The 18380-nt window shown below is 43.9% G+C and overlaps 1 protein-coding gene across 1 annotated transcript in view; it reads left to right on the forward strand.

Moving 5' to 3' along the window:
* The window catches only part of WDR1 (WD repeat domain 1), a 39608-nt gene extending 39118 nt beyond the window's left edge, over positions 1–490 (forward strand). Inside the window, exon 15 of the mRNA XM_068543226.1 lies at positions 114–490. Coding sequence (XP_068399327.1) covers positions 114–220 — 107 coding nt within the window. The 3' untranslated portion in view covers positions 221–490. The remainder of the gene's footprint in view (positions 1–113) is intronic.
* The last annotated feature ends 17890 nt before the right edge of the window (positions 491–18380 follow it).

An 18380-nucleotide genomic window follows, 5' to 3' on the forward strand; every position in this document is an offset into this window, starting at 1 on the left:
TTCTCAGTGGGCCTGTGGGTGATCTCGGCCCGGGCTTCCCATCTTCTGGTCTGAGGTACCTGTGGGAGCAGAGCTCCTGGGTTTGGCTCAAAAAGCGTGTTCTTTCTCCCCAGATGCGCACCGGCTCCACCACGTGAGCAGCCTGGCCTGGCTGGACGAGCACACGCTGGTCACGACCTCCCATGACGCCTCTGTCAAAGAGTGGACAATCGCCTACTGAGGAGCCCTCCTTGGACCGACCGAATCAGGGACTTGGGTTGAACGCAGCTCCACAGTCACTTCTCTCTGTGTCCCGCCCTCGCCCTGCGCCCCGCCCTGCCCCTGGGGGAGGGGCCTCACCTGGTGCCCGCCCTCGGCCCCGCCCCCCGGGGAGGACCCTGCCTCCTCCCCGCCTGCCCGCCTGCTCGCAGGGTGATCCTGTCTGTACAAGTCCTTCTGAAAGCTTTAGACGGTGACAGTTTGCACATGGAAAATAAAGTGAGCACTTCAACCACGTGTGGCGCGTGACTCAAACCCACCGCCTGCCCGCGCAGAACATTCCAGAGGCAGAGCCTCCAAAGCACACAGACCCGCCTGTGGCTCCGGGAGGTTGCATCCCCTCCCACTCCCCACCTGCGGGTCCTTCCTGGCTGGCAGGGCGGATTCTGTAGAGCAGGTGGCGCTCGTTCCGGGCCAGTGGGCGCACACGGAACCCGTGTTGCACTGTCAGTTTCTGTGCTTGATTTTGAGAATGGAATCGTGGGGATTTTTTATTTTATTTTTTTTATGTATCTTAACTGATGTCTCTCAGTGTTTACGGCGCTGCCTCCAGGCTTTTAGATCCCTAGTTAGCAGGACGGGGAGGCATTCCTGGTCACCGGTTCACTCTCGGGCTTTGATGTTTTCCTGTCTTTCTATCCCCCTCTGTTACCAAGAGCAAAGATTAATTTAAAGGCAAAGATGGAGTCACTGTAAACTAACCTGTCCTCATTTTCACCTTCCTTTTCTTTTCCAGTGCAGAAATTAAAATAAGTATAAAGCACGGTGATTTGGAGTTTCTTTGCAAATGTCGGAATCACTGGTAAAATGCTGGCTGAGAGCAGCCCCTCCCCTTGCACTTGTGAAAACACTTTGAGCGCTTTAAGGGTTTAGATGGAGAAATAATTAAATACCTTTTCTCTTTATTGTGGGTCGCTGACTTTGTGTGACGGGGCCACGTGGGGGCAGGGGACTGGGCAGCTGCTTGGAACCCCATGGCTTGGGTATCTCACCAGCCTGCAGCCTCAGGGGATGGTTCGGGAAGGCATGGGACCTAGGGACCCCCTCCCATCCTGACTCCCCAATCACTGTGTGACCTGGGCCATCTCACTTCTCTGCGCCTAAATTTGTTTGTGAACTGAAAGCACTGGACCAGGTGAGATTGATCCATCCTGCCTGATTCTCAAGTCTTGTGGCAGTTAGTGACTTTTCTGGTACTGCCTTCAAAAATAAGGAATAGTATGCATTCCGGTGTTGAAAAAAACTAAATTCCCAAGCATTCAAATTAATAATGGTAAGACTATCTTATTCTTGGCTAGAAAGATAGCATCATAAAGATGTCTGTAAATTTGCAGTTCCGATAAAAATTTTCCCCCTTCTGTTGTCTTATTGCCTCTACAGTTCATATATAAAAAGAAGCTAAAAATGGAAAAGAGAAGTTGGGGCCACCACAGGACACAAAGTACAGGACTGTGCTTTGTGTCCTGTGTGTGTTTGGACTGAGGCCAGGTACCTTTCACATCAGTGGGGAAATAACTATTCAGTAAACTGGAGAAAACTGGGTAACAAGCTGAAAAAGTAGGATTGCTTGTTTTGTCCTTACACCAGATGCAAGATCTAAAAGTAGATCCAAGTTTTGAAATTTAAATCATGGAGTTTAAGAGTGCTGGAAGAAAACATGCAACCTTGTATAGTCACACAAACCTGAGTGTTTCTAAAAATGACAAAAATGGTCAAGGAGAAAATATTGGTACATTTGACCTTTTTTTTTAAATTTACTTATTTTTGGCTGCACTGGGTCTTCGTTGTTGCGTGCAGGCCTTCTCTAGTTGCAGTAAGCGGGGCTACTCTTCATTGCTGTGCACAGGCTTCTCATTGCAGTGGCTTCTCTTGTTGCGGAGCACGGGCTCTAGGCGCGCGGGCTTCAGTAGTTGTGGCATGTGGACTCTAGAGCACAGACTCAGTAGTTGTGGCGCACGGGCTTAGCTTCTCCGCGGCACGTGGGATCTTCCCGGACCAGGGATCGAACCCGTGTCCCCTGCATTGGCAGGTGGATTCTTAACCACTGCGCCACCAGGGAAGTCCCTGGCTTTAAATCTACATTGAAGGGGGGGAAAAAAAACACCATAAAATGTTAAAATATGGCAAATGACACCAATATCTTCAACACATGCCAGACAAAAGCAAACGTAAGTATGTTTGATGCTTGGTGTAATTTTTTAAATGGGAATTATATGTTTACACATGGGAAAATTTTCCAAATACATGACCAGAAACTGTCAGAATAATGCATATAGACTGACCACAGTTATGAAAAAGACACCAGGATCAGAATTTAAAACAATGTTGGGTGTCAGAGGCCCATGGGAAGGGGTGAGGGTACTCACCAGCCAGCCCTAGGGCCACCTCCCTCCCTCAGTCCCTTCACTCAGAGAACTATAGAGTTTTTTACAGCAGAGCTTGAGTACACCCAACACGCCACTCATTTCAAGGAGGGAGGCATTTGTACTCAAAAACCTTAACAAGAAAACAATGTGGAAATAAGCCACTTCTCTATCTTTGGAGAGAGAACGTAGCCTTTGTGAGCTAACAGTTTGCTGGTGATCTGTGCTCACAGCCCAAGCCCCAGGTCACATTCCCTGTTTGGGGAGTGGGGGGCAGGAAAGCTGCACGCACAGGGGTGACCCAGCCGGGACCTGCCCTCGGGGCTCCACACAAGGCAGGGGTGATAGCTTTGTGCACCAGTGTCATTTCCTCACTGGTGCAGGCCAGCTCTGGTAGTCTGGGAGAGTTATGAGGATCCCAGGACCTTGCCAGGCTGCCTGGAACCGTGCTTGATCTGAAATCGATCAGCAATGCCTGGCAAGGACCCAAACCTGGAGGGCGCGGCACACATCTATCCTGCTCAGTTTGCCAGCTCAGGGCTGAGCACAGACTTGTACTTGCCCTAGAGAGGCAATGTGGGGAGAAAGCTGAACTAAGTCAGCGATCTAGGATTCTGTCCCAGCTCTGCCACTTTATGGTGTGACCTCGGGGCAAGTCACCGTCCTCTCCAAGCCTTCCTCTTTGTTGGTAAGATGAAGTTCAACTAGAAGAATGTTGACTCCTATGGGCCTCTTTGGGAGCACTGCCTTTCTTAAACAACCATGCAGATAACATGCATCTGAACAGTTTGGTCAGTTTTTGAACAGTGCGTCTGTGTGCCTCCCTGTGCTGAGTATGAGGATGTGCTAGGATGGAGTTCCCCGCTACAAAAGATTGTTTCTGTGTTTACTGCTGACCACTGGTCACTGCATTAACATCACTGTATTGATCACCAAACCAACCAACTGTTGGGTATGAAAATACTTCTCCAAGTGATTCCTGTACTGGAAAAAGCATCTCTTGGGTCCTGCCTTATATGATTGTGCCCAGTGTGTGTGTGACCCTAAGCCTGTTAGAGCTTCACGTCACCTACCTGGACCTCTGAGGCCTGGGTACCCCCTTGTGATATAAACCAGTGCAGTGACCTATGGTCTCTTGACAGTCTTGAAAATTATTAGAGAGCCCAAAGAGCTTTTGATTATGTGGATTATATCTATCGATATATACTGGACTAGAAATTGAACACCAAGCAAAAAAATAGTTATTAATGTATGTATCTAAAATTAACAATTATAAACCCATTCCATGTTAGCACACCTTTAAGAAAAATAATTATATTTTCCAAAACCTAAAAATAAAAATAGTAGAAGAATGACATTTTTTTTTATTTTGGAAAATCTCTTTAAGGTCTGGCTTCTCCAATCTACAAAATACATCTTTTAGTTGAAATCTATGAAGAAAACGTGGCCTTGCACTGATTCACAGTTGGAAAAGGGACAAGTATTTGAATACCATTTTCAGAAAATTGCAGATATTCATCTTTGACACCATACCAAAACTCGACAGGTGGAAATTTCTTAAAGGTTATCTTCAAGGTGGAATCTGAAACCATTGTCAATGAACTTTTTGTACTTTGTTATGTTAAAATCCACTCTGAATGCATCTTTGATTCATGCATAATTTTGCAACATTCTTTAACCATTTGAAAAATACTGGTTCATGACTTATGCAGAGCTTTCCAATGTTAACACATTTTGTACAATATCAAAAAATCACATTTGTTCAGATCATCACCAGCCTCATCAGAAACATCATTAACTATTGGGAAGGAAGCTGTCCGGCTCACGGAACTTCAGAATTCCAAATGAATAACCTAGGTCCTTGGGTGTGTCTGTTGCCCGGGGTCCTCCCATAATCTCCTGTCTTGCTGTCTTGGTTGAGGTCGAGTGGCTTCTGCATTTTGGTCTCACCTTCCAGTAGGAAGAGGCACACAGGTGGTCTTTAGGGCCTGCACACCCATCATTTCTACTCCCATTTTAGGGGGACACAGTCATCTGACTACACCTACCTGCTGGGACCGGGCTGACTGGAGGAGGGGGTAGGGGCTGGGAAATGTAGCACCCCATGCCCAGCCAAATTCTAACGTTCCATCGCACATTCGCTTGCTTTGCTAAATTTGGTTTGTTTTCAGGCAGATCTGGGAGTATAATGTTTCCTGACATCTCTGTTAACAGTATCCTTGGATTGCAAGGTGAATTTTAAAAATCTTTCATTAGTTGCACGTATTCTTCTGCATGAACCAAGATTTTTCTCAAACTCCACAACCAAACAAAATGAAGAAATATTTGATTACTGGATTACTGAGACTGATATAAAACTCCAACGACGCATGATATAAAGATGATATAAAGCTCCAACCACAGGTGATATAAACATGTTATAAAGATTCAGTACTCATTTGGAGTCTAACTTTTTTTTTACTTTTTTTTTTTTTTTTTGGCCACACCATGCAGCATGTGGAATTTTAGTTCCCCGACCAGGAATCGAACCCACACCCCCTGCAGTGGAAGCGCAGGGTCTTAATCACTGGACTGCCAGGGAAGTCCTAACTTTGTTTTTTTTAAACTGCACTTTTAAACTACACTGATTATATATTTGAGCTTAGAGCATGCTATTTTTAACTAATAAATATCCTGCTTAATACTTTAATGAATTGACATCCTGTATAAGATATTATTTATACAAGTAGTTTTACTGAAAAGAGTTTGACAACCACTGGATCAGATAATCTTTAAAAGTAATAATTTCACATTTTATTATAGAATAAAAACAAACTTCAGATTTCCCCATGATTATTTAAGTCCACAAAGAAAGCTTCTAATTTTTAACTTTCAATGATTTCTTTTTTCAAGGGGGGAAAAAAATTCCCAGGAAGAAAAGCAATGCCTTTTCTGCTCTAATCCACAGCACTGAAGAAGCAGTTTAGTAAAACTAATATTAATTATTCCTTTATTATAAAGTGAGAATATAATTATTGTGCTAGGTGAAAAATAAAGGCTGTTTCCAGGGAACTGAGGAAGCCACTCAGTGCCATCCCTGGATCTCCTCCCTGTTGGGCAGTTTCCTTCACTGTGTCCCACTACGTGATTTGGAGGAAGGAAGGCTGGACCAGAAGTAAGGATGCCCAAATTCCAGGCTTTTCTCTCACGTATCAGCTGGGCAACTTTCACCTCAAACAAGTCACCTCCCTGGCTCTCAGTTCCCCCATTTTCTCATTCATTTCTTTATTCAAATAAAGTTGATGTTTTTTGAGCATTGTGTCTGGTACTGTGTTAGGGGCTGGGGGAAGAAAAGGATTAAGAAGAAGAATATCAACTACTACTATTTATTGGGGATCATGTAAAGGGCAGGCAATGTGCTATTCACCAGATAAAATACAGAAGACCCAGTTACATCTGAATCTCAGATAAGCAACAAATCATTTTTTAATACAAGTATATCCCAAATATTGTGTGGACACACTTACACTAAAAAAGTATTCATTGTCGATCTGAAATTTAAATGTAACTGGACATCCTGTACTTTTTTGCTACGTATGTTGTTATTTTGCTTAATTCTCACAATAGTCCTATGTGGTGTGTGGGTGTTATCCCCACATAACAGATGCTGCAACCGAGAATTATCAGCTGGGTAATTTGGGGCAAATGATTGAACTCCTGCAGAGAGGAGAATATAGACTTGATATTGGATCTGCCTGGAAGTTCTTAGTTATGTGAGAGTGCAGAATCAAGACCAAAGAGTAGAAGACACAGGGAGACTAATTGCGGGTCTGCAGTGGGATGGGCTGCCTTCGAAGCAGTGAGCTGCCTGTCCTTGTTTGTGTGCCGGAAACGGACGGCAGCTCAAAGGGTTAATTGAAGATACTTGAACGAAGGGCTACTTGGAGAGGTGTGAGTGGGGTTAAGGAGATCCTGAAGGGGTGGTGAAGCACCCAGGAACTCACTCAGCAGGACGCTGGGCCTGAGGGCACACGGGGAGGCACTAGTACCAGTACACAAAGAGAGCGGCAGTCAGGAATAGGAGTGGGGTACTCTTGGTGCCTCCCATTGGCTAAACCCAACAGGAACCAGAGGGCCTGGTTCCTCCCCTCCCCAGCTCTGTGACTGTCCCCCTTAGCAACTGCTCTCACATACTTAGATAGGACAGAGCGATCAGGGAGTAACAGGGGGCAGTCCTGTGTATGCCTCCATGAAACCGTCGCTGTCCCAGCTCCCACCCATTGGCTCCGCCATCTTTAAATTGTGTCTTTCATTCTCATGCTGTTGCCTCATATTCTTTTAGGCAGCGCTCCCTCCAATGTCATATCTGCATTCCAGGAAGGACGCTAGAGAAGGAAGATGGAGGAGGAAGAGGTGGTCCTTGTATCAGGGAAGCAAGACTTCTTCCTAGAATGACAGCTGGCTTCCAGTTGGGTCTCATGAACCAGAATTGGGCCACTGCTCCGTGTAAGGGAAACTGGGGAACGTGTGTCTTAGTGGGACACTTGGCCGCCCTGAACAAAATTGGCAGAGCCATTTTGTGCTTCACCAAATATGGGTTGGTCCCTATGTTTCCAGTCTTCTTGCAGTTCCTTTGGGGCCCTGTGGCCAGGAGGGGGAGCGTGGGCACTTCAGGCAGAGACCGTTCAGTGTCCATCCTCCATCTCTATTTCCCGGCACTGACCTTGGCAGCCACATATTCCAGAAAGGCTTGTCTTAGTTGGAGGAAGACCACCAGACTTGCAGCAGACTGTGGTGTGAACAAGAAGTAAACTCTTTTTCCACCCACTAAGATGTCATTTTTTGTTACCACAACACAGTTTATCCTAAGCTGACTTATCAGAAAGAAAAAAGAATGGGATGCATATTGGGGCTATTAGCAGTGTCTACAACACTGAGTCAGTTTCCACATCAGTAAAATGGGGATACTAATGGTACACATCTCATAGGGCTACTCATGAGCTACTCCAGGGAAAGCCCTAAGTCAGTACTTAGCCCACAGTAAACGCAATAAATATGAGACATTGATGTAGGTACAGAAGGCAGTTAGCAAACTATAAATAGTAGTTATTGTTGTGAATGCAGGACACAAAATTAATATCCAATTAATGATAATATACAACACATAGTGACCTGTGCCCCAGGAGTAACCCACATGAAGTCCAGGGGGAATTCGAGGAGGAAAATCAGGGTGGGCTTCCTGGAGCAAGTGGTCCCTTGAGGCTGTGGAGGATGCTTTCAGAAAGCCCAACAGGACTCAGGAGGTGACATTCCTGGAAAATGTCCAAGGCAGGGCTTAATATCATCCAATGTTCTTCCTTGGATTCATTCCTTCCTTCTGTCTATGGAGATAAGCTATTATAAACTTCACAGTCTTTTCTTTTTTTTAATTTTTATTGAAACATAGTTGATTTACACTGTTGTGTTAGTTTCAGGTGTACAACAAAGTGATTCAGTTATACATAAATATATATATATAATTCTTTTCCATTATAGTTTATTACAAAATATTGAATATATTGGGTGGGCCAAAAGTTTCGTTCGGTTTTTTCCATAAGATGGCTCTAGGAGTGCTTAGTTGTCTTTAACTTCATCTGAAACAGTTTTGTTAGATTGTATGTGACAGCTGTCATATCAGCATGCATTTTAAAAAAGACATCAAAATTGGTGAATTTTTGTGTAACCATTTTAATATTGAAGATGGAAGAAAAAAGCAACATTTTCGGCATATTATGCTTTATTATTTCAAGAAAGGTAAAAACGCAACTGAAACGCACAAAAAGATTTGTGCAGTGTATGGAGAAGGTGCTGTGGCTGATCGAACGTGTCAGAAGTGGTTTGCAAAGTTTCGTGCTGGAGATATCTCACTGGACGGCGTTCCACGGTCGGGTAGACCAGTTGAAGTTGATAGCGATCAAATCGAGACATTAATTGAGAACAATCAACGTTATACCACATGGAAGATAGCCGACATACTCAAAATATCAAATCAAGCGTCGAAAATCACTTGCCCCAGCTTGGTCATGTGAATTGCTTTGATGTTTCGGTTCCACATTAGTTGAGCGACAAAAACTTTCTTGACCGTATTTCCGCATGCGATTCTCTACTGAGACGTAATGAAAATGTTCTGTTTTTAAAACAAATTGTGATGGGCAATGAAAAGTGGATACTGTACAGTAATGTGGAACGGAGGAGATCGTGGGGCAAGCGAAATGAACCACCAGCAACCACACCAAAGGCCTGTCTTCATCCAGAGAAGGTGATGTTTTGTATATGGTGGGATTGGAAGGGAGTCCTCCATTATAAGCTCCTTCCGGAAAACCAAAGGATTAATTCCAACAAGTACTACTCCCAGTTAGACCAACTGAAAGCAGCATTCGACGAAAAGCGTCCAGAATTAGTCAACAGAAAACGCATAATCTTCCATCAGGATAACACAAGACCATATGTTTCTTTGATGACCAGGCAAAAACTGTTACAGTTTGGCTGGGAAGTTCTGATTCATCCACCATCTTCCCCAGATATTGCACCTTCGGATTTCCATTTATTTCGGTCTTTACAAAATTCTCTTAATGGAAAAAATTTTAATTCCCTGCAAGACTGTAAAAGGCATCTGGAACAGTTCTTAGCTCAAAAAGATAAGAAGTTTTGGGAAGATGGAATTATGAAGTTGCCTGAAAAATGGCAGAAGGCAGTGGAACAAAAGGGTGAATACGTTGTTCAATAAAGTTCTTGGTGAAAATGAAAAATGTGTCCTTTATTTTTACTAAAAAACAGAAGGCACTTTTTAGCCCACCCAATAATTCCCTATGCTATACAGTAGGTCTTTGTTGGTTATCTATTTTATATATAGTAGTGTGCATATTTAAATCCCAAACTCCTAATTTATCCCTCCCCCTACCCCTTTCCTCTTTGGTAACCATAAATTTCTTTTCTATGTGAGTCTATTTCTGTTTTGTAAATAAGTTCATTTGTATCATATTTTTAAGTCCACATCTAAGTGATATCATATGATGTTTGTCTTTCTCTGTCTGACTCACTTCACTTAGTTTGACAATCTCTAGGTCCATCCATGTTGCTGCAAATGACATTTCATTCTTTTTTATGGCTGAGAAGTACTCCATTGTGTATATATACCACATAGTCTTTTTTTTAAATTTAATTTAATTTATTTTTATACAGCAGGTTCTTATTAGTTATTTATTTTATACATATTAGTGTATTTATGTCAATCCCAATCTCCCAATTCATCCCACCACCACATCTTCTTTATCCATTCATCAGTCAATGGACATTTAGGTTGTTTCCATGTCTTGGCTATTGTAAATAGTGCTGCAATGAATATTGGGGTGCATGTATCTTTTTGAATTATAGTTTTTTCCAGATATATGCCCAGGAGTGGGATCACTGGATCGTATGGTAGCTCTATTTTTAGTTTTTTAATGAACCTCCATACTGTTCCCCATAGTGGCTGCACCAATTTACATTCCCACCAACAGTGTAGGAGGGTTCCCTTTTCTCCACACCCTCTCTAGCATTTATTATTTGTAGACTTTTTGATAATGGTCATTCTGACTGGTGTGACGTGGTACCTCATTGTGGTTTTTATTTGTACTTCTCTAATAATTAGCGATGTTGAGCATCTTTTCATGTGCCTGTTGACCATCTGTATGTCTTCTCTGGAGAAATGTCTACTTAGATTTTCTGGCCAACTTTTGATTGGGTTGTTTGTTTTTTTTGATATCGAGTAGTATGAGCTGTTTGTATATTTTGAAAATCAATCCCTTGTCGGTCGCATCGTTTGCATAAGCCTCACATTCTTTACTATTAAAATCTCTGGGGTTTTTTCCTATTGTTGCCTTAAGTCCTAGGTTTCCGTGAGTCTGCTGTTTTCTGAGATACCCCTAGCTATCATAATCCTGTCTAAAATCAGGGGCCATTGGCATCCAACTAGCAGCCACCGGGAAGCAGAATCTGAGGGAAGATAAGGAGTTGTTTTCATAGGTTTATTGAAAGACAAGATGCTTAGGGCTGCGGAGCTTAGAAAATCTTTTCAGGTAATGATGCAAGTTAAAGCGTTGGCAGCAATATAGTACGTGCCTTTCCCTTGTTGAGGGTCCCTTTTCATTTTGAAAGAGCTAGGGTTTTGTTGTTACGTAGAAGTGCTTACAACTCCACGATCCTAATGGCTTAATTCCCTTAAAAAGAACATGAATCAGGTATTCGGCTTTTTCATTCATTCATTCAAAGTCCACTCAACCTTTAATTCACTCATTTATTTGACTGACTATTCATCAATCATCTGTTAGGTACCAGGCGACACACTCAGCCTCGAGATCAGGCAGACGTGGTTTGTTTTGTCTCTCTGCACTTACAGAGTGTGCGGGGGAGGGTTTAGACAAATGAATCCGGGGCAGGAGGGTTGTGGTAGAGGATGCTCAGAGTGCCATGGGTGTCTAAACAAGGGGCGTGAGATCCAGCCTGGGGTGGGTGGGGATTCTAGCCCACCCCTCCGGCTTTATGAGATCCTGGATGTACAGAGCCTGGTTCCTTTCCCACCACATCCCAGCCTTCTTCCATCTCGGGAGCCCTGTTGTCTCTGGTCTCTGAGCCCCTGGTTGTAGTGTTTGGCTAAGAACAGCAGAGAGCAGCTTGAGATCACATCTCACGGAGGCGGGGTCGACCTGCTGGAGGCACTGAAACAGGGAAGGAAAACTGCCTCCTGGCGGAGGGACCAAGGAAGCCATGCATAGTCAACACTCCAGGACAGCCCTTCTTCGGCCTCTGCCAGCAGGAAGCCCTGGTTTTGGGCCTCCTGACCTCAGAGGAGCTGGCTGGGTCTGTGTCATCCGAAAAGGACGGTTGGCATTTGTTGTCAGACCTGACACGCTGGGCGCAGCAGGAGGAATGCCATCTCTTTCATCTCCTGCAAGCCATTCTTTGGTTAAGAGCCATGGGCTGGCCATCAGAACGGAGGAAACCCCTTTGTGGTTGTTTAAAATGAGCAAAAGAGACAGTTGCTCCCCACAGGGATAACCCAAGGTCCCAAGCAGATACCTTTTCACCAGCAAATGAACGGACCTGATTCTAGCTCATGGCTGGGGTGGGAGGGGGCTCAGTTGATGAGGCAAAGTGACCTGGCTTCTCACCTTCCCAACCCCATCACACATCCCTGTTCTCAGCTTCTTTCTCTTGGGCAAAAGAGTAAATTGCAAATATTTGTCCCCCAAGCAGTGCTAAGGGATGGTATTAATTTCTCATTCTCTCCTCTTCTCCAAATCACCTAGCTGGGTATCTCGATGTAAGCACGTTTGTCCGCACTTGTACCCCAAGGAAAGGTGAGATAAAGGGAATATGTTTGCTCACAAAATAAGGCTTTCAACGAAGTAGTGTTTCTCAGTGTGGTCCAAGACCAGCTGCATCAGAAATTCCTTATAAAAATGTGGATTACACTGTGTGGCAGTGTCTACCGAAATTAAACACATACCCACCCTGTAGCCCATCAATCCCACTCCTAAGTACAGACAAGAGAATGGAGCGTGTATGTCTAACAAAAGAATGGATAAGAACATTTGAGCAGTGCTGTTCAAAAGAACCCCAAACTGAGATCAACCCAGACGCCCATCAACAGGAGAACAGAGGAATAAATTGTGGCTTATCCATATTCAGCAATAAAATTCAATGAACTACCGATACAGACTCATAAACATGATGTTGAACAGGATAACCTAGACACAAAAGAGGGAGTCCTATGTGGTTCCCTTTATAGGAAGTTCAAGCACAAGCGAATCTGAGTTGACAGAAGTTAGAATAATGGTTACCTTCTGCGGAGGTGGGTAAGGGCATCTGGGGTGTTGAAACTGTCCTATATTTTGATCTGAATAGTGATTATACAAGCATATACCTATGTATAGGTAGATAGATTGATCAATCAACCAATCAATCGATCGGTAGATAGATACCTATACGGAATTTACCTATGGTATACTACGGTCATGTACATACCGTACATTCATAGGTATATACATATGAATCGAGCCCTATGCTTAGGATTTACAAACTTTACTATATGTTTCACACACACACACACTTCCAGCCTCATTCCAGACTTACCAAATCAGAATCTCTCAGTGTGGGCACATGGGAATCTGCATTTTGCATCCCTGGTGGTGTGAATGCCCATTGAAGGTTGACTGTCAGTGATGTGGGCTGTATAGATGGTCCACAGATGGTGATTTGTCCCCCAAAGCACACCACACTCCATTTCCCTTCTGGCTTGGAACATTACAAGACTTCTGCTCTCACTAGGGAATAAGGTTGGCATGAGATTTCTCCCTTCTTAAGGTCGGGTACTAGGATCCTGTGAACAAGACTGTCACAGTCTCTACCTCAGACAGAAGCCACACTCTCAGGGAAATACAGACCAGCAACTCTTCTCTGCTTTTTTTAAAAATCAAAACCAACTGTTTCCATCCTTCTACTTCTGAGTGGGCACATATGTATTTTAAACTCATAATCAGTGTATGGTTTTTGATTCTGTCCTCTTCTCTCCATGTGTCATAATCCCCACGTTCAGCATTATTAACAAAAACAGGCAGGTGACATTCGCCAAGTGTCTAGAATGTGTAAGGCTATTTTGCTTATGTGATGTCGTTGGATCCCTAAAACAAACCTAGGAGCACACCCGAGGTTTGAAAGGATCCACCAACTTCCTAAAAGTACACAGCAAATAGGTGGTGCAGCTGGGATTTGACTCTGATCTGTCCAACTCCACAGAAAAATTGCTGTTGCTTTGGTGGGAAGAGTCTACTAAGGATTCCTGTCTTGTTTTAGTTTGTTTTAACTTTCAGCCATAAGAATTTATCCTTGTTATTAAAAGTTATAAGCAAACGTCATCTTAATATCTGCATATTATCCAACAAGTGGACGATTAGAGCATAATATATGTAATCATTCCACTAATATTTGTTGGATAAGGTCATCAAGAAGACATGACCACCAGCTGACCCGTGAGCTGGACCCAGACACTTGGAGGCTGTCCCCCACCACTGCCCCCTCCTCTTGTCCTTGGAATGCGTGTTCCACTTGCCTTCCCCACTCCCAAAAGTGCTCTAAGGGTACAGCCTTGAAATAGAAATGTGGAGTTGAGGCTATCCTAACTGGGTATGTGACTGACTCCAGTTAAGGCATCTTTGCAAACTTGTAAGATTCTGGCTGGCAGGTGCAGAAATCTACTGGTCTTGCAGCTGCCCAAGACAAGCCTGGTAAGTAAGTTCTCTCGCTTATCAAGCCTGACACCTACCAATCTGAGTGGTCTGCTTTGTTCTTGGGTCTTTCCCTGCCCTCCACATTTGGGGCTGGTTTCAGATTTCCATTTTTTTCCAGAGCAAATGTCTTGATCAACGTGTTTTCACATCAGTCATTGCATTGAGGATTGTTGCCTTTGGATAGATTATTAAAAATGAATAACTAGAACAAAGACTATGCACACTTTTTAGGACATGGGAACTATTTTGCCAAACTACTATCCGACAACATTCTACTAATTTGTGTTCCTCTCCACAGTGAGCAAGGGCCTGTGTTATTCTGTTCTTGCCAACTTTGGGTATCATAATTCATCCTAACTCCAAAACCAACTTGGCCAATATGGCACCGCAATTCAACTGGCATCAGTGAAGCTGATCATTTTTAATCTATTTATTATTTTTGTTTTTCCAGATATGAATTTCTTAGTCTTGGGAGTGTCAGTGTGAGCTCTTGTTACATATATTAAGAAGCTGTTTTATATTTTGCCATATCCCATATGTTTAGAAGCAGGTCACAGGTTCTATCCACGCTCAAGGGAATGAGTCACACAAGCACACAAAAGCCAGATCATGGGGCTTCCTTAAGAGTGTGTCTGCCCAGGTGGTCATATGGGTGTTCATTCAATTATTTTTAAAATTGTATATATATAGATACAATTTTGTATATATATGTGTGTGCATGTGTGTATGTATATATTATACATAAGATATATATATAAATATGTATATAAGATTTTTTTCACAATTAAACCTTTGTTTCACAATTAAAATTTTTTTTTAATGCTGAAGCAGCTTTTTTAAAATAAGTTAGTTTGGATCTGAGTGTGCCCAGGTACAGTCAGGCAAAAAGCATATCACTGCTTAGGTGGCTGTGTCTGAATGAGCTCTTTATTTTCACATATGATTTCCACTGAATGTTGACATTCACCAGGAACATATCTGGGTTTTGGATATGCACCAAGTTTTTGCTAAACTCCCATATTAATTCTAAGAATTTTTATTTCTATTTTCTTAGATTTTCTAGGTACACAATGGTGACATGTAGGAACTATGCCATTTTTTGTTTCCTTCTTCCCTGAGGCCTTAACCCTGATTATATCTCCTGAAGCAAGTTCCTTAAAACTTTAACCTTCTGAGTCAGATAAATCTCAGACGGTTTGCTCCTGCCTTGGAGAAGCTGCCTAACCTCTCTGTACCTCACTTTTTCTTATTTATAAGAATCTTCTTCATAGGACTATTGTGAAGGTTCATAATGCTTACTTGTAGCACAGCATCTGTCTCAAAGCTTGATACATGTTAGACAAAGTGTGATTATTATTATATTTTAACAGGAACGTTAAAATGACAGGGAGGGGACACCCAGGTTGTTAATCCCAAGCTTGGTGGTGGAGCGGACATATATTGACATAGGGCAGATGTTATGTCTCCAGGGACTGGGCGAGGTGCTTTCCAAGCATCTCCTTAATTGACCAACAGCCTCAGGTAAAACGACCATCCCAGCGGCTTGTAACTCCCTTGAAAGGAAGTGGGACTCAAACACAACGCACTTTGCAGCAAAGCCCGTGCTCAAGTCCACTGGGCGATCCAGCAGGGGGTGGGGCCGGGGAGGAAATGCCCATTCAGCCCAGAGGCTCCCAGCCCTGGCTGCACACTAGGAATATCTAAGGATCTCTAACAACACATCAATGCTTGAGCCCTGCCTCAGACCAAGTGGATTGAACTTTCCAAGAGTAGCTCTGACACCGGCATCTTTTCAAGGCTCGGCAGGTGAGTGTAACGGCCAGGTCTGAAAACCACTGATGGCCCCAGTACTGCATCTATGACATTGACCTTTCAGGCGGTAATCATGGAAGCCTGGCCCCAAATTCCAGGTGCACTTAAGTGCATCCTCCCCCTCTTTGCTGTGAATTAATTCATCCACTGATGCCTGTTATGATTAATTTTAGGTGTCAACTTGGCTGGACCACAGTGCCCAGGTATTTGGTCAAACATCATTCTGGATGTTTCCGTGAAGGTGTTTTTTTGGGTGAGACTAACATTTAAATCACTGGACTTCGAATAAAGCATTACCCTCTATAACATGGGTGGACCTTAAGAAAAAAAAGACTGACCTCCTCTGAGCAACAGGGAATTCTGCAGCAGACTGCCTCTGGACTTAGACTGCAAATCTGCCCGGGTCTCCAGCCTGCACTGTGGATTTGGACTTACACCTCCATGAATTACATGAGTCAGGTCCTGCTATAGACACACACATCCTAATGGCTCTGTTTTACTGGAGAACACTGATACACTGCCATAACGGAAACTGGCCTCCTGTTCAACACAATCATAAATAAAGCATCCCACTCCCACTCTTCTTTGGAAAACCATGACTAGAGAATGAGTGTTATGGAAGCACAGGATTTTCAGTCTAAGGGAGAGTAATACAGATTGCTTGGTCCAACCGAAATAGAGGCACAGAGATGGAAATAGCCCTGGGGTGATTTTGTCCCTCAAGAGACATTTAGTATTGTCTGAAGACATTTTTGGTGGTCACAGTGGGGTGGGAGTGAGGGACTGGAGATGGGGGTGCAAGGTTGCTATTGGCATCACGTGAGCAGAGGCGCAGGCATGCTGCTAAACGTCCTACAATGCACAGGATGATCCAGCCTGAAATACAAGAGCGCCAAGGCTGAGAAACCCTGGGTCAGAATGGCGAAACGCTTAGTCATTAAGGAAATTAACTTTTCACCCTGTGGAAAGAGGAGGATTGCACTCAAATCAGGAAGGAGCCCTAATCTGATTGACAGACTGGAAAAACAGGCTGGGGGAATTATCACTGAAAAGCCTACAGCACATCGGGGAAATTCTGAAAAGGCCAGTTCTACCTGGGAGGTAGGATGGAGAGGCCAGCCAGTGGGAACTTCCCGGGCATGATGTGTGGCTTGAATTATGTTCCTAAGTGGCCATGAACTCAGAAGGTCTCATTCGGGGAGTTCTGGCACCGGGTCTTAGTGCGAGACTAGAGGTGGTGAGTAGCTGTCTTGTGTTCTGGGACTGTTGCTGCTCTAAGTATCAGAAGCATCTGATAAACTTTCTGGGGGAGGGGGGGCTCAGTTGGGAGAGCTAGGATGCCAGACTTCTGGTCTTCTCTCTGCCAAGAATGATCTTTTGTACCGACTCTAAGATGCGCAAGACTTCATATTTTAACTTCTCGGAACTTGGAATACATCCAGGTGGCAGCAGTTGTGTGTGGTGCTCCACACAACGCCAAATGCAGTCAACCCTCAGTAAAGGCTTATTAAAGAGTTCATGAATAAGTGGAAAAGGTGAATGAGGTAGTAGCAAATAAATGGCATTTCGGTTCCCTCATCTATAAAACGGGGATGTTAAAACATTGAAGGTAGTTGTGTGAATCCAGTAACATGGATGACACAGTAACATCATTGAAAAAGGTTAAGTGTCCATTAAAAACTCCAGATGTTCTACTCTCTTGTGTGTGTTACATCCCAGAGGATGTTTCCAGGATGACACTAAAAAACAAAGAAAAACAGAAAAGCAGGGCTGCATTGAGATGAATGTATATTAACCTCAGGGAAAGAAACACGCATGTGACTGAAGGCATAGAAGCATGGTTAGGGGCATGTGAAGATCCAGTTAAGCATTTTAATTTATGGCCAGTTCCCCACAAGGCAAGTGCCATGTGGCTACCTTTAATCGAACACATGAATCCCCTGAGTATATGAATAGAGGAGGACACAGAAGAGAGGGTGAGAGCCGCTCTGCTCCATCAGACAGCGTTGGTGGAGCTGGGTCAACCCTGGGCACCCAATCCTAAAACAGACCCAGAGAAATTACAGGGACCAGTCAGTAGAGGGACTTCTGATCCTGTTCACTTATTCATTTCTTCATTAACTCATTCAGCAAATAGCTATGAGTTCTATATTTCCTGTGGCTGCTGTTACAAATTACCATGAACTCAGTGGCTTAAACACCAACTTATTTTTTTTTATTTATTTATTTTAATGTATTTATTTTTGGCTGCGTTGGGTCTTTGTTGCTGCGTGCGGGTTTTTCTCTAGTTGCGGTGAGCAGGGGCTACTCTTTGTTGCAGTGCGTGGGCTTCTCATTGCGGTGGCTTCTCTTGTTGAGGGGCACGGGCTCTAGGCACACGGGCTTCAGTAGTTGTGGCTCACGGGCTCTAGAGCGCAGGCTCAGTAGTTGCGGCGCACGGGCTTAGTTGCTCCGTGGCATGTGGGATCTTCCTGGACCAGGGCTCGAACCAGTGTCCCCTGCATTGGCAGGCAGATTCTCAACCACTGTGCCACCAGGGAAGCCCAACACCAACTTATCTTACAGTTCTGGAGGTCAGAAGTCGGACACCGGTGTCTTGGGGCTAAAATCAGGGTGTCGGCAGGGCTGCGTGCCTTTCTGGAGGCTCTAGGGGAGAATCCAT

Source organism: Eschrichtius robustus, chromosome 4, assembly GCF_028021215.1.
Source record: "Eschrichtius robustus isolate mEscRob2 chromosome 4, mEscRob2.pri, whole genome shotgun sequence".
Lineage (NCBI taxonomy): Eukaryota > Metazoa > Chordata > Mammalia > Artiodactyla > Eschrichtiidae > Eschrichtius > Eschrichtius robustus.